The 15,458-nt window shown below is 37.7% G+C and overlaps 1 protein-coding gene across 1 annotated transcript; it reads left to right on the forward strand.

The window, feature by feature from the left end:
- Window positions 1–1,871: 1,871 nt before the first annotated feature.
- LOC147642026 (uncharacterized) lies at window positions 1,872–2,801 on the forward strand. The gene is made up of 3 exons (XM_086802168.1): window positions 1,872–1,980; window positions 2,193–2,388; window positions 2,569–2,801. The coding sequence occupies exons 1-3, from the start codon at window positions 1,960–1,962 to the stop codon at window positions 2,667–2,669; spliced, it is 318 nt and encodes a 105-aa protein (XP_086658294.1). The 5' UTR covers window positions 1,872–1,959; the 3' UTR covers window positions 2,670–2,801.
- The last annotated feature ends 12,657 nt before the right edge of the window (window positions 2,802–15,458 follow it).

Consider the following 15,458-nt stretch of genomic DNA (forward strand, 5'->3'; position numbering starts at 1 on the left):
TAAGGAAATGAGCATTTCTTTGCCTAGCTATATATCCTAGCTCATTAATCCAGTTCAAAAAAGGATTTGCACATGGGAACCCATACATCATAGTCCACCCCTATTAACTCAAATTCTAGAGCAGAGAAATGGAGTGGCTAAGTCAAAACTCTCTAGTTTTCCATGCATGTCTCTCTAGTTCTCACTCCCTTTACTTGCAGCCTGATTTGAGCATGCACACTTGTGCTACTAGTATCTTGGATTATCTACACACCAAGTTTGAGCCTGTTTTGACATAGGTGGGAAACTTGCTATTTTTAGTAGGTTATGTCTTGATCATGCCTACACTAGTGAATTAGTGGATAGATTAGCCTGAGAGCCAGTGTGTAGGCATATTTCATCTAGGACTAGAACCCCATAGCTTCAAAAAAACATCAATGCTTAGAAAATTTCTTGGTCTTTTACCACTAGAATAAGTTTTTCACACCTGAAAAAGCAGGTAAATTTGGTTTTAGACTATTCCCAGTCATCTAGAGCCTGTGAACATTCTCCTAAATAGAAATCCCAAAATTACTATTTTTAGTGGGTTTTGATTTTAGATCAAATTTATATTCACCAAATACCTCTCAGAGTTTAGACTCATTTGGCTAATACTTTTATGCACTTGCAAAGTGGTAGAGTCTCAAGTAGCTCTCAATTTAGAGGGTTATATAAATTCTCTTATGCTCCCACATAGCCTGCAAAGGAATTGATTCAATTAAGCCTTTAAAAATTAAGTTGAAAGCGTAGAATCAAGCATCGAGTCTGATCTCCTCTTGATTGCAAGAGCAAGGACCCTTTCCACAAGCTTGTTATCGTCCAAGAAGCCACCACTATGCTAAGAATGGAAGAAACAATGTCTCAAAATCCAACATGCAACCCTTTGGCTTCTTCCATAAGGAATTTTGCGAGATTGAGTGAGCCATCACTTGGAGATTTGGCAAATATTTCATTAGTGAACCTGGCATTGAGAAGGTTTTGCATACCTTTTATGGCTAAGTGTGTGTATATGGATTCAGAGAGAGCAGAGTCTTTGATATTATTCCCAACTAGGATAGTAGCTCAAGTCCATGTCTTGAAAACCCAAATATGTTCAAAACCAGTCCAACTTAGGGTTTGATTTCTATAAAGATGTTGGGGATAACCAATATATTCCCAGTGAGTGACGGGCTACAAGCAGGTCAACTCTTGAAAGAGGTTAGGCAAGGAGAGAAAGAGCCTTCTCTAATCCCTCATCTTGAGCCACATTCATATGGATTTGGTCAACAAACCTAAGTGGATACAAATGCAAGGATAGGGGAGTATCATGAATCACTCTCCTAAGAAGCATGAGAGATTGGAGTCTCTAGTGGGTTTCCATAATTCACTTTCTATAGTACTACCTAGTGGAAAGAAAATCTCCAATTGCACCTCCACTTTCTCATGAGTTTGTAGTACTATATTCACTAGGACTTGGGTATCCTAGTCATGCTGATGGTCAATATATGACAATATCTTTGGGGCCATGCCGCCTTGAGGAGGACACCTCAAAATCACATACTATTGCAACTTGATCTAGAGAAGGCTAAGGCAAAAGATGGACTTTCAACTTTGATATTTTTTTAAGGGTGGGGACCAGATAGGCTAGTGGATAGAGTGTTCGTGCTCTCACACGTGTCAGTTAAATAGTGGCCCGTGCTTCCCAAGGAAAGGGATGAGCTTTAATATCAAATGGTAGAAATTAAAAAAAAACAAAATTTGACGTGGGTTATGTTTCTTGTAAGGGCTGTCATGTCTCCGGACTAGTACTACTGTTTGTGGTGAATAGGTGCAAGGTGGCAAGGAAGGCGTGGCGGGTCGCATTTAAGGAAGGAGAAGAGTATTTGGAGTCTGCTATAAAAGAGGGGGGGGGCGGCCCGAAAGCATGCTGTTCTTGTTGTTGACAACAGTCTTGAGAGTAAAATGGCTTGGAATCCATCTCAGGTATTTTTTGGGCTGCCTCTGCCTGCTGCAAACTTCTAATACACAACATATTAAGATCTAAAATTAAGTTTTCTAGATTACATTCTATTGCTGTAGCCGTCGTAGCGTAGTTAGATAAATTAGTTTTTCCTTTCTTTCTGCCTGTCATTAATATATATATATATTATATTTTTATTATGAAATTCCAAATTTGATTTTGAGCATATGGACAGGTGATGCTGCTGGCTCTCACCATGACGCTGCTGCTCGCGTCCATCCCCGTCCAGGTCCAGGCGCAGGACCGGGGGACTTGCACATGCCTTGCCACCCCGGCCGCGCCTACTTGCGCCAGCGTATCCGACGAGTGCACTGAAGGCTATGCTCCCCGATGCACCACGCTCCCATTTCTCATTTTCCCCCCATCCTGTGGTTTGTGCCCTACTATTATTTTACCTGCTGACCACCTTAATTAGTTAATTTAACGTTTGGTCGATCGGCTGTTAGCTTATTATTAGAATTTAGTAATATGACATGTGAGTACTCTAAAAAGAAAACTCCTCGTGGTTCTGAAAAACTACCTCCCTCTGTGTCTCCCTCTTTCTGCTGCAGCTTGCACGTGCCTGTCAAGTGAAGAGGAGGCCACGCTCGGAAACGTAGGCGAAAAAACCCACGTCGGTCCTGGCAAATATATCCGCGAGGTTGGGATGTAATCAATCAACTGCATTTTGCTTTGACTTTGCAACATGTGGGGATAGCCAGCATGGCCTCCCATGAGCTGTAAGAACCTAGTGCTCGGAGGCTCTTTGGGTCATCAATAATAATAATAAGTGACTTTTACGTAATATCTTGTTTTGATATTTCATTTGTTTGTTGCTTATCATGTGGCATGCATTTCTGCAACACGTACTCACTTTCTGCCGTTTGAGCTCCAATAAAGCAGGGAACCCTCCTTCACGACTTCAATTTACACAACTCCTTGACTTCAACCTTAACACGACACAACACCAGGAAGCTCCTAAGCGCACAACTAGCTCTAAACTACGCTCAAATACACTATTTTCTTCTAATTATCCTAAAAAAACAAGCTAAATCAACAATAATTTTCATCTACTTATTCTCAAAATAAGCTAATTTAACACTTCACTCTAACTTAGGCTTGCATTGCCGTCATGTTAACATGTGATTTTCCAAAACGACCTAAAAGTAAAATAACGTAAGCTTCACCAACGGGATAGCCACAAATGAAGGTTACATAATCCAGCTTTGTCTAAATCAGATTAATGCCCATCAACATGATTAAAGCGGTAGTCACTCAAAAAGCATTACATACATAACTAGCGTTAATTGTTCACTAGCATAATTGCCATCTTCCATTTGGCATGTCAACATATAGTTGGACAATTAGGTCCACCATATTGCAATGGCCACCAATGGGTTTGGATGCATGTGGGAGCTTCCACATCCATAGAGGAAGGCAGAGTGTACATACAAAAAGGCCTTCGTATAGATGTGGAATGTAATAAATGTTGTACACTAGCCCATCACACAGCGAAGGGCTAGCTCATGTGGAGGTCCAGGGTGACGAGGACATGCAAGTAGAGACAAACACAACTAAATCGCTTCCCCTTGATCATCTTCCATTTTTGGCCTTTGCTATCTTCCATTTTTGTATGAAGTTATTTTCTTCCTTTGTCTTATATGTGTCATTCAATAACATGTATACATTTTGGTATTTTTATTCATATGTTTGTTTTTGTATATGTCACAATGTGAGTGAATACTATGATACATCATGATAGATTATGAAAATCGTATCATATTTTCTTGAAGTGCTATTTTCAATTGCAAATAACTTCAATACTGCTAGCTTTAAAGTGCAACACACGTGCCACTTCGAAACTTTAGAATATATAGTTTCTTAATTAGCACTCCATTGGCAACCCTTGAGTAGTAAAGGCATTCCAACACATGTTGAGTAGACTAGCTCATAATTGGGAACAATTGGGCCATCATGCTTTTGGACGAGGCCTAACATATCTTTTATATTTTCAAGATGTGGTCTAACATGGCCCTAGAGTGTTGCCCTTAGAATCAAACAAAGAAAATGCTTTTGTCATTAGCTCTAGAGTGTTGCCCTTAGAATCAAACAAAGAAAATGCTTTTGTCTCATAAGCTTTGTTTCTCCCATTATACAAGAATAGTTTTGCAACCCATGGTACATTTCTACTATATGACAGATCTAGACACATCTGCACCTGATTTGTTCAAAATAGCCCTCCTTTTCGAGGTTGGGCATAGCACTTGATTACCCCACGACCTTCTCTTCTCAGTCCTAGACCATCTTCATCTCCTTCTTCTACAACATTCTCCATGCTTTCACTTCTAGTCCTTTATTTTGAATCGTAATCTCCTTCCTTATAGATTTTTATTACCTTCTCGAATCTCTTAATGTATGGATTTCCTCCCCTTATGTGTCCTTAAGCCTCCCCACTAACATCATTTTATAATTCTCATAATCCTTACCTCTGCATTCATGTTTTGGGCAAAACTCTCTTGAATCCCCAAGGTGTATCTTTCTCATCTGTATTAGGATGCTCTCATATGAAGTCATGGGGTTGACCTCTAAAATCAAACTTTTCTCTCAATCTTTATCTATACCATCATGCAAAAACTCACAATCACAAAACTTTGACATTTGACTCACATGTAGATTGCAACTCTCACACATGGATTGTGACTCTACACTCAATATGTAGAAAACTTCTATTTTTTTCGTCCTAACTCATAATTTCAATGGTTATGTATATTTTCTAGCCCCCTCGTTATTAAAAACCCTTTAAAGAATCTTGTAAAAACAACTTATCTCCCTTTGCATCACACTAACTACTCCTTCCCTTCCTAGATTAACCTAAGCTCCATGTTCCAACCCAACCTTACCAAATGGTTTACTTTTCACCCCTCCTCTCATATTCTACCCATGGAATTGAACTAATTGCAACAAGCACATACAAACTATCCATATCATCACCACCTCAATCGTCCAATAAAACAAATATTGAACTTAATTGCTTTTAGCTCCATTGCTAGATTAACCTAACTTCCATGTTCTAGCTCAACCTTACTAAAAGGTTTACTTTTCACCCCTCCTCTCATATTCTACCCAAGGAATTGAACTAATTACAAGACATGCAAACTATCCCACCTCAATCCTGCCAATAAAATAAATATTGAACTTAATTCCTTTTAGCTCCATAACACTGCTCCATTCTTGAAGCAATACAAATAAGAAAAGGGACATCCTTAGAAAAATTCTCTTGAATCTCCTCATCATACAAACTCATGAAAGATTGATTCCGTGAAGTGAAAAGAGCACAATGCAGTGGGGCTTGCTGACATCACCTCCTATCTTACCAACATAAGTGAAGAGGCCACCTGCCATGAAAGACATTTAGATGCCTAACATGGAAGGATCTTATTAGACAACCTCAAGAAAGGCCTATTCATTGGCTCCCAAATCATTCTAGTCCTATAAGGGAGTTAATCTTAGTGCCTCATTCTTTTAATCATTTTTTTAATCATGATGTGAACTTGGGTGTAGCTAGGTGAAGTTGAAGTTGACCATGAAGGAAAAAAAGAGGCCCTAGAAGTCTTGGTTTTCATACAGAGCCCATAGATAGATACAAAATTCACCTTTGACTACTACTGGAATTTGAGAAGATTCCTTGATGTCCATTGAGTATGTAAGGTTTTCACTAGAAAGGTTTGTTCCAGATATGGTTAAATAGATCAAGCTCCCAAACTATCTATCTTAACATATTGAGATTCTCCACTTGGTTATGAACAATATTGTGAGCTTACAACATCATTTTTTCTAGATGTCCTCCACAAAAGGTCTCCTTTTGTGGAGGACATCTAGAAAAAGGTCTCCTTTCTAGATGTCCTCCACAAAAGGTCTCCTTTTAAAAAAACGATCATCAAATTTTTGCAAGCTAGGTTTACAAACAAACTAAAAATAGTTTCTTTTTGGAAGAGCGCCTAATTATTATCAAATTACTTTTGAAAATAAGTATATTACTTAAAAATTATCACAATAATAATGTGTATTAGGAAGCACCTTTTAGAAATAGAGCTTATTTCATGACTTCGATAATGATTTACAAAATTTGTTGTAACTTCTTTGTTGATTGGCTTGTCACAAGGATAGCATGCATACATAGAATTATTTGTCATAACATTGTTAGCATATTACGCATAACATTTTTTGGCATAGCATTGGTAGCATTGTATGTAATAGTAGTGGAGTTTCCTTATTGTTCGTGTATGGAATTCACTCAAAGGGAGGCAAAGAAAGTTGCCTATATAACATGCAAACACATGTAGTTTATATTTAATATAATTTTGGAGTTCAACGGTGAGGTACATGAGTTCATGTATAAGCTGCATCACAAAGATTAAGTTGTACTAGTTTTGGTGTGGGAGGAAAAACATGTAAGAAAACATAATAATGAAAGGGGAATCTTCACAGCAAAAAGCACTTGATTGCAGAAAGAAGCAGAGACAGAACAACAGTACTACTTGCAAACTTTGATTACAAACTGATAGTTATTCGCCCACACATATGCTCTAGGTAAGGAGCTTTGATGGCGATCTAGATAGACTCTAGGTGGAGGATGTTGATAAAATTCATGGTATCATGTGCACACTAAGCTATGGCTATGGAAGCTTGCTAATCATATACTAATAAACCATGAGTAGATCTAATCTAGAGTGGGTGATATCTAAGTGTGCTCATGATAAGAGTGTGTGTATGTGGATAGCAAACTCAAGCTAGGTGTGAGTACAAGTATTGATAGCTTGAACACAACAAGTGAACAACTTGAGCTAGATGTTCATTGCTTGAAAGGGCCTCCTTTTATAAGAGAAAGTACATGGGCTTGGTATCCCCTTGGGGTAGATTTATGGGATAATTTGGCTGGATGCTAGGCTTTTATACCTCCACCTACTCCCTGTCTCCTTGGTGTGCATAATGGCACAACTTTCTCAACACCCCCCTTGGTGCCATGATGTTTAGACTACTACAAGGTGGTATCCTATTGGATCAAACATGTTGACCAGGGTGCCTATGAGCATTGTTTTATATGTGGCCCTTTATTTTGCATTGAGCTTCATGATCTCATCATCTAGCTATGCACTGGAATTACCAAAAGAAGCGTGCACCATGCATAAAAATTTACCATGATTAGATGCACCTTTTGAATGTAGATGGCTGTGGATTGATCCAACTCTATGTCCCCCTTGAATATGAGCATGTTCACTATGACATATACTCAGTGGTGGGCATATTTTGGGAGACTTCATCAAACTTGTAGGTTTAGTTGTTGGCTTAATTTAGATCTAATGCCTAACCTATATGTGCTACTTGCCATCAGCTAGTTATTGTAGAAGACCTTGATCAATATCTCATCGGCCAGCTACCTAGCCTAGCCTACATGTCATTTTTGATAATCCATCTTGTCTATTATTTCATATGAGTCTTTTGTTGCAATTCGGATCATTCGCACTAGTCAATCAGTATTAAGTAATTGTTTTCTTTGCACAGGCGCATGCATTAGGAAAAAAGGGAGCTCATTTTGGGGCCTTTTACGGTTTGGAAAAATAAGCTCTCAACCAATCAACAGAGGGCCAACGTAACGTTGGAAATTCACAAAAATAAGAGAAAATAGATAAAAGAAACAATACTTTATGTAGGTACAAGCGTGCTACATTAATGTGGAGATTGGTTTTTTATTCTCACAAGATCTTTGGACATGAAGATAGAATCTAGTCTGACATTTTCTCTGACAAGGGCCTTCTTGCTTCCAATTTCCTTTGAACTTTTAAATGTTGTGCTGCCTTTCCTTCGAAAGCTGTACCATTCTACACCACTGCCTCATTGTGCAGCAGTCTCTTCTTTTCCTTTCACCAATATCTTCCCTCTGGTGATTTTAAAATCTCGTACTCTTCCCTTCCATGATGCCAAGAAAATGTTTTTTGTCTGGGGTCTCTTTCTTTTGCTAGGTTGCATGAGCACCCATGCTCCTTTCGAAACACTAAACCTTTCCCAAGTTCCTTCCGTTTTGACTGTACTTGAATTCTCTACCGAAGAAATAGAAGAAGCAGGTCGACAGGGTAAGGATGTGTGGTATAATTCTGCCTTCATAGCATTATCATCCACCACAGAGCGTCTTCCACAAGAACGGCCATAGTTTTTATTCACCATGGAGACCTTGTGAATCTGTAAATAATAGCAAAGTAATGTAAACAAGATAACAAAGTGAAGTTTCAAGAAAGAGAAAGTGGGCAAACAATAAGAAACATCTTACTCTAAGCCAAACAGGATCAAGGACAGCACAGGCCTAATTGTATATTTTTCTAATGTGGTTTTGTTCTTTATGAGGTGTATGGATTTTTAAGATGAAGCTTTCTTTCTTTGCTTATTGACATTCTTGTGTTATTTTATTTCAGATTTATACCCTTCATCATTGTATGAGACATGACAAAACATCGATTGTATTTTGGGATTTATAGATGTTTTGCATGGATCGATAGGAGAACAACAATACCAAGGTCGATGTGCAACAGAGCTAGCTCAATCGGGTATATTTTTTACTGTCAGCCCAAGGATTGGCCATAGAACCAGCTAAGGCAAAGGCCATATCCAAGATGTCCACTCCCCAGGACATAAAGTTTTTGAAAGATTCCTTGGCAAGGTGAAGTGGGATTCAAGGTTTTTGAAATACTTAACACATGTAGCTTATCCATTATATGCACTAACAAAGAAGGATGCCAAATATGAATGGAGACCGAAATGTCAAAAGGCATTTCATTAGCTAAAGAACATGGTATCATCTGCATTGGTAATGGAATCTAATATTCCATGTCTGTGTAGATGCTTCAAATGCTGGACAATGCTAACACACATGGTGTGTTAAGAAAACAAGACCTTCCGGCATGGAATTCAGTGGATTGGCCTCTCCCACATTTTAGTGTTACAGAGGCATATAGGGCCAAGCTTTTCAAAGAAGTACAAAAAGCTCTGAGGCCCAATATTGCCACAAGGATAATAAAAATTTCTTTATGCATGCCTCTCACAGTTTTTGTAGACTTGTTTAATACCTTTCCAGCAGCAGTGAAGGTTTCAAAAACAATGTTCACAGTTAACGCAACAATTCTGGCATGCATGCCACAATTTTTGGATAAAGGTTGGGATAAGAAGACATGTAGTTCAGTGTTTTGTGAGGTTGTCCAACCTTCTATGCAACTGAAGTACATGGTTGCATCACAAAATTTTATTTTTTCTTTTTATTATAAGCGCAGTCGAATGCTAAGCACAAAACTAGTCCCAATGGATCAAGATGAAGATTCTTTTGGTGCAAAAAATAAACTTCTTGATAAAAATGTTGTTGAGAATGGTGATGTGGTAGTCAATATCTCATTAAGACAATGTTTCTCCCTAGCTCAATTACGCAATGACATTCTGTTTGAGACAGAAGGTTCTATTTCAAAGGACTTTTTATTTATCTATAATAATAAGAAGGTACACCATCTGACTTATCCTAGTCTCATTAAGCACTGCTATTAGTTTACTTTACCCTATTGATTCATATTGCTTTTTTGCAGGTGCTCAAAAGAAAAGAGAGTTAAAATGCAAAGACATTGAAAGTTTAAAAATTGAGATAACAAAGATTCTATAAACAAAGGTATTGTATTCAATAAAGTAAAATTTTGTACAGAAGTGTTTAATTGTACATGTAGAACATATTTTTGACAACCATTTTCTATTTATCTATAGCCTGATCCAGAAGCTGCTCTACATGGTCCAAGCTCTCCGTATCATCTTTTTTTGGAGAATCTGCTTTCTGCTGCTCCATCCTGTCCTGTACAGTCTCTTGGTGCTGCTCCATTGTCTCCTCTACTGCCCTTGGAGCATCTGTTTGCTGCTGCTCCATCTTCTCCTCAACAACATCAGCAGAGTAGGTCCTTGTTCCTCTGGCTTCTCCTCATCAGCACTAGGTCCTTGTTCCTGTGGCACCACATCAACATCATCTGTGTCATCAAGGTGTATGACACCTAAACGGACTTTAGAGCTCTCACCCAACTCGATAGTAGGTGGTACAATAGGTTTGGGGGAGGCATACTTCAAAAACTTCCAAATTGTATCAGCTCTGAAACTATATACATAGTTTGAGCTGAAGCTATCTTCTCTCATCTGCAAATGGCATATGATGATTTAGAACACTTTGTACCAATATCAATTATTTTGAAGCTAAATGAAAATTATTTTTTCTTACAAGGTCTGGCTGTCCTATCTCAAAATAGCTTGAAAGTATATATTTGGCATTGATCAGCACTCTCCAGCCGGCCGCGCAGCTACTTGAATCATCTTGTTGTGGTGTCTGTACAGTTGGAAAGATATGTTAGAAACTGTTAACATCTGAACAAAACAAAATTATTCAATAGGTTCAAAGGCATAGCATGAAATAGACATCAGTAGAGGGAAGGACTTTTTACCTCTAAATTTACTAGCTCTATTGAATCCAAAAGATTGACATTAGGAGGACAGTGATCCAATGCATCTAGAAGCCTTCTAATACAACTGCAATGCATATAATTCAGTTAGTGTGCATTAAATCAAAATAATGAAGTTTGAAGTTAAAAAAAGCACACACCACTTACAATTTCAGCTCTCTCTGTGTGTTTTTAAGAGAGTTGAATATAAAGCATTGCTTCTGCTAGATGTCAATAGAAGCAAAACTCCAATGGTCACTGCGTAAGGAAAAAAGCATTAAGAAATCAAAGGCTACAAGAGTTCTCAATCTTAAAGAAGAATCCCAAAAGAAGCAGTCACCCACATACCTGTTATGGTATGGAAGTAGCAAAACATCGATAACATCAAAATTACAGTGTCTGAACCAATTGGAAATACCCATGGGAGTTTCCTTTGCATCTCTTAACTTGAAGGAAATGGCGGGATCAATAATATGAACTGTATGCTGTACAGAGTGGTTAAGCCAGCTTCTCATCATGCTGCATTGGACCAAAAAATAATTAGGGTAGGGTGTAAAGGAGGTACAAGAAGGATTGTTTTGCAAACAAATGTAAAATAATAGACACTTACTAGAGCATTGCAAGAATGACAGTATCCGAGCAATACTCATTCTTATGAGCCAATGCTGCCAAGCATGGTTTTGTCAAGTCAAAATCATTCACTGAAGTTTCATCCTCAATATGGACAACTATGTTAGGGCCTAGCTCCTGCAACCTTCTCTGTATCTGCAGCTCCCTCTATATAGTCTCCACATCTATAACAGATTTAAGACCGTATTAGGTATTATGGAAAAAATCCCGCATTATGGAAATTTTGAAATTGAGAGGTTTCATGTATTATGGGAATTTCCCACTTAATGTGGTAAAAGTTATTGTGGAATTTCTTAATATAGAACGGAGGAAGGTAGTGTTGAGATAATCACTGTTTGAACCAAAAAAGTGGTATAATTAGTATTTGTGCATAAACATATTTGAAAGGAGTTTGATAATCATGTAGGAAGGTGGTGTTGATAAACACCATTAATAAGAAAGTGGTATTTGTTTCTTTGCAAGGACCTGCACCAATTGAGTTGTACACTGCACAAAATTTATGAAACAATTGAACAAATAAGATAGAAACATTATTATATCAAAAAAAATGTAGGAGGCACAAAGAAAAATTTCATTCAATAAGTGAAAATAAAAAATAAAGAAGATAGTACCAAAGTACATCTCTTTTGGATCTTAGAGTTATAACCTAAAAATCCACATTGTCAATACTGCATCTACAAATGCTACTCCTCATTGAAGGAACCATCAATATGAGCTTCATCCTCACAAGCCAAACCTAAGCATGCTTTTGCTTTACGGGCTTCCTTTTCTGGTATCTTGATTCTTTTGTATGGTGGTGGATTCCTTGGTCTCCACGACCAAAGAATTGCATCAGCATTTTCCCATACTTGTTGTTCTGCCTCATTAATTTGCCAATATCCCTTCCAACAATCAGTATAAGCTTGAGTATCTGTCAAACCTTTCTTCCTTGCACAAGGTCCCCAATATTGAATCAAGAGTTTCTTGTAATTTGGTGATGTAGGCTCATCATCAATATCCAATTCAGCCATAGCAAGCCAAACTGGATAGATGTTTGTGTCATCTGGGTTCAGCATGACAAAGTGTCCTTGCTGAACATGTAGCATAGGGTTAAATGCCTCCCTTGAAGGCAAAACAATGCTTTAAAAAATTTGAGTGGCATAGCAAAGGAACAGTATAATGGGGCATTGCATTTTTGACGTGACAACCGATGCATTGGTGCAGTAGAGTTCTTCACATCCTTAGTGTTTTTCAGCAAGGAGATGCCTTTCAAGGACTAGCAGATGTTCCTGATCCAGGTACACAAGCAACAATATTGGATACTGGACTTCTTGATATAGATAATGAAGATGTTAAAACTATCCCAGACATTGAGTTTCTAAGAATCAAGAAGAATCTTTTGATCAAGCAATATATTCGGAAGTATTGCAGAGAAGGCTGCAAGCTTGTTGATCTTTTCAGTAATGGCTACATCATCGAGCTAGGGCTAGCACTAAATAAGGAAGTGATTTGCCTAATGGAGAGAGTATTGAAGATCAAAAAGAGATGGGAACAAGGCTTCTTGACTTTGCAAAGTCAAGAAATGAGCAACCAGTATCGCCTATTACTAACAATCCAAGGAATACCACGGAAAGATCGAGCCATGGTGAAGTTCGTTCAGCTCGAGATTTTTTGGATTTTGAAGACAGTATGTAACTTCTTAATGGGCTTTCCTTGTATCTTTAATACTTTGATTTGGTGATGTTTTGAGTTGTTATATCCTTGGTTCATTTTTTAGTAGTATTTAGTTCTTTTGATTTTATACAATGCTTTATTATTTTTGTAGCTCTCTCCAAATTGGGCTTTGGAATCTAGAATCACCAAGTTATGGATCCTAACATGTTCATTGACAAATTCACTTTTTACATAACCAATTGGTGAATTTGGAAAGCCTACTTAGTGGTCGCACAATGGCCAGTTGGTGAATCTGAAAATCTTGCTTATAAATCTAAGATGATAGAGCTAGAGATCCTCTCATTTACTTCAATTCTACCCTGTGGTAGATCTAGATTTCAATAGGTCTACAATTTGGTGGAGCTAGCTACCTCTTTGCAAGAATACATTAAAGTCTAGCTACCTCTTCAAAGTGGTGGAACTAGGCCAATGCACCACCCCAAAGACAGTTTTTGCAGAGCATCCATTTAAGTCTAGCTCTACCATATGGTAGAGCTAGGCCAATGCATTTCTAGCTCCACCACATGATGGTAGAGCTAGTTCAAATGCAATTCTAGCTCCTTGGTTCTTGTCACGTGCGATGAGCTAGAACCCATTGAAGTCTAGACCTAGAACCTATGGAAGTCTAGTGGCTCCACCCATAAAGAAGCTATCTTGATCCCCAACTCAACCACATGGTAAAGCAAGACTTATAAATTCTAGCTCTACCATATGGAAAATCTAAAACATCTAAAATTTTAGCTTTACCATATAGTTGAGTGGTTTTGTGTTTCTCACCTCCACCTACTCTTGGAGCTCAAGGGTGGATCTCAAGGCCTACTTCCAACAAGATCTCCCTTGCAAACTGGCTCTACCAAACGGTAGAGCTAGAATAATGGGTGTATTTGGAAATCCATTTTAAACCCTCCAATTCTAGAGTGAGCAAGTAGAATTGATAATTGATATCCAAACATGATTTCCTTTTAGATTACACCAATAAACATGTGTTAAGAGTGAGTGTTACAATTGTAAATTCTTTTAGTTTGAAAGATTGTTGAGTCAATGTTACTTTTTTTTCTTTTAGATCCCGAAATTGAGATAGTAGCACCAAGTGAAGTAGCTACGGAATGCCACAATCAAACTATGGATGAGAGCTTCTCCCACACATTCAGTGATGTCCATCCAGAAGGTTTAAAGACAAATGCTGACAATGAAATTGGGGTACCTAAATCTGCAACAAATGAAGCAATGGGTGAGAGTTTCCAGCCCGAAGAAGAAGTACCAAGAAGTACCGACACTGCTATCTCCAAGAAATCAGTGTTGACAATTGTGTTAGACCTAAATAGTCTACTACTGAAACATTGTCAACAACAACCATCTTCAATACATGAAACTATTCAAATGGATTCAAAACGATATATTGTACTAAGGCTAGGATGTATCCAATTCTTGAAGATTTTATTAAAAAATATTAATGTTGGGATCTGGTCAACAGCGAGACAGAGAGTAATGTTCTTCAAATATTGAGAATATTACAAGACAGAAAAGAGAGATATTGACTTTTTTTGTAGTTTGGGCTCAAGATGCTTGCGAGAAGGATAAAAGTGGTAAAATAGCTAGACCTGATAATCCAACAATTCAGGCAATGTTCAAGCCATTGTCGAAAATCGCTTCATGTTTTGATTGTGATACTCGTAGAACGGTTCTTATTGATGACTCTCCATACAAGGGATGTGCTTCTCCTGATAATAATTGTATATATCCTGCAAAGTTTGATGAAGAAAATATGGTCGACAATATTCTCATTGATGAGCTGCTCCCTTACTTATTGTAGCTCGATGAGAGTGAAGATGCGTGTGAGATCATTGGCTCTAATCGCTACGGACAACCTCCAGTATCCAATGAAAATGAATACAGAGGTGTGGTAGATTTTTGGAGAAAGCGCAATTTAAATTGGTCACAGAAAATCTACACTGATAGGCTACCACGATTAGAGATTATACAAAAGTATGTCGACAATCAAGAGGTATTAGCGAGACAATATTAAAACAAAAGAGAAGAGATAATAGAAATTATGGCAAAAGAACGAGTCAGTATTGCTAGCATGAGGGGACCACAAATGATTTCTCTAGCTAGAAAATTGGGTTCTACCACAACGCAGTTGAAGGCAACCAATGGAAGAGCTTTCATAAACAAGGTATTAAATGAGTATAATCTTCTCCAACGGGATAGAAATAACTAAGGTACTACCCAACATAAATGATAATTATAACTAAATACATGATTTTATACAACAATTGTGTATTCACAACAATGAAGAAACTTAATTTATGATGGTTTCTTGTTGCAGATTTATTTCAAGGATATTGTTCCAAGGAGTATTCACTTAAAGAAGCCATTTGTCACCAAGGATTGTATTTTTTTTGGAGGAATTTTATCTTTTTGTAATCATGAATTGACAAGAAATTTTGTCCTGTTTTTAAAGTAGTGGCAAATATATTAGTCTTCAAATAATTTTATAAATGTTGGAGTGCACTCTACTATAAGGGGCCTCCTAATTTGAAAATGTATGGAAGCTTGATCTTTGTGTTATGATTTTAATTCCTACATATTTGGACTATGGTAGAGCTAGATCAATGCCTTCTAGCTCC

This window comes from Cibotium barometz, chromosome 1 (genome assembly GCF_041138505.1).
Source record: "Cibotium barometz isolate CiBa-2024 chromosome 1, ASM4113850v1, whole genome shotgun sequence".
Lineage (NCBI taxonomy): Eukaryota > Viridiplantae > Streptophyta > Polypodiopsida > Cyatheales > Cibotiaceae > Cibotium > Cibotium barometz.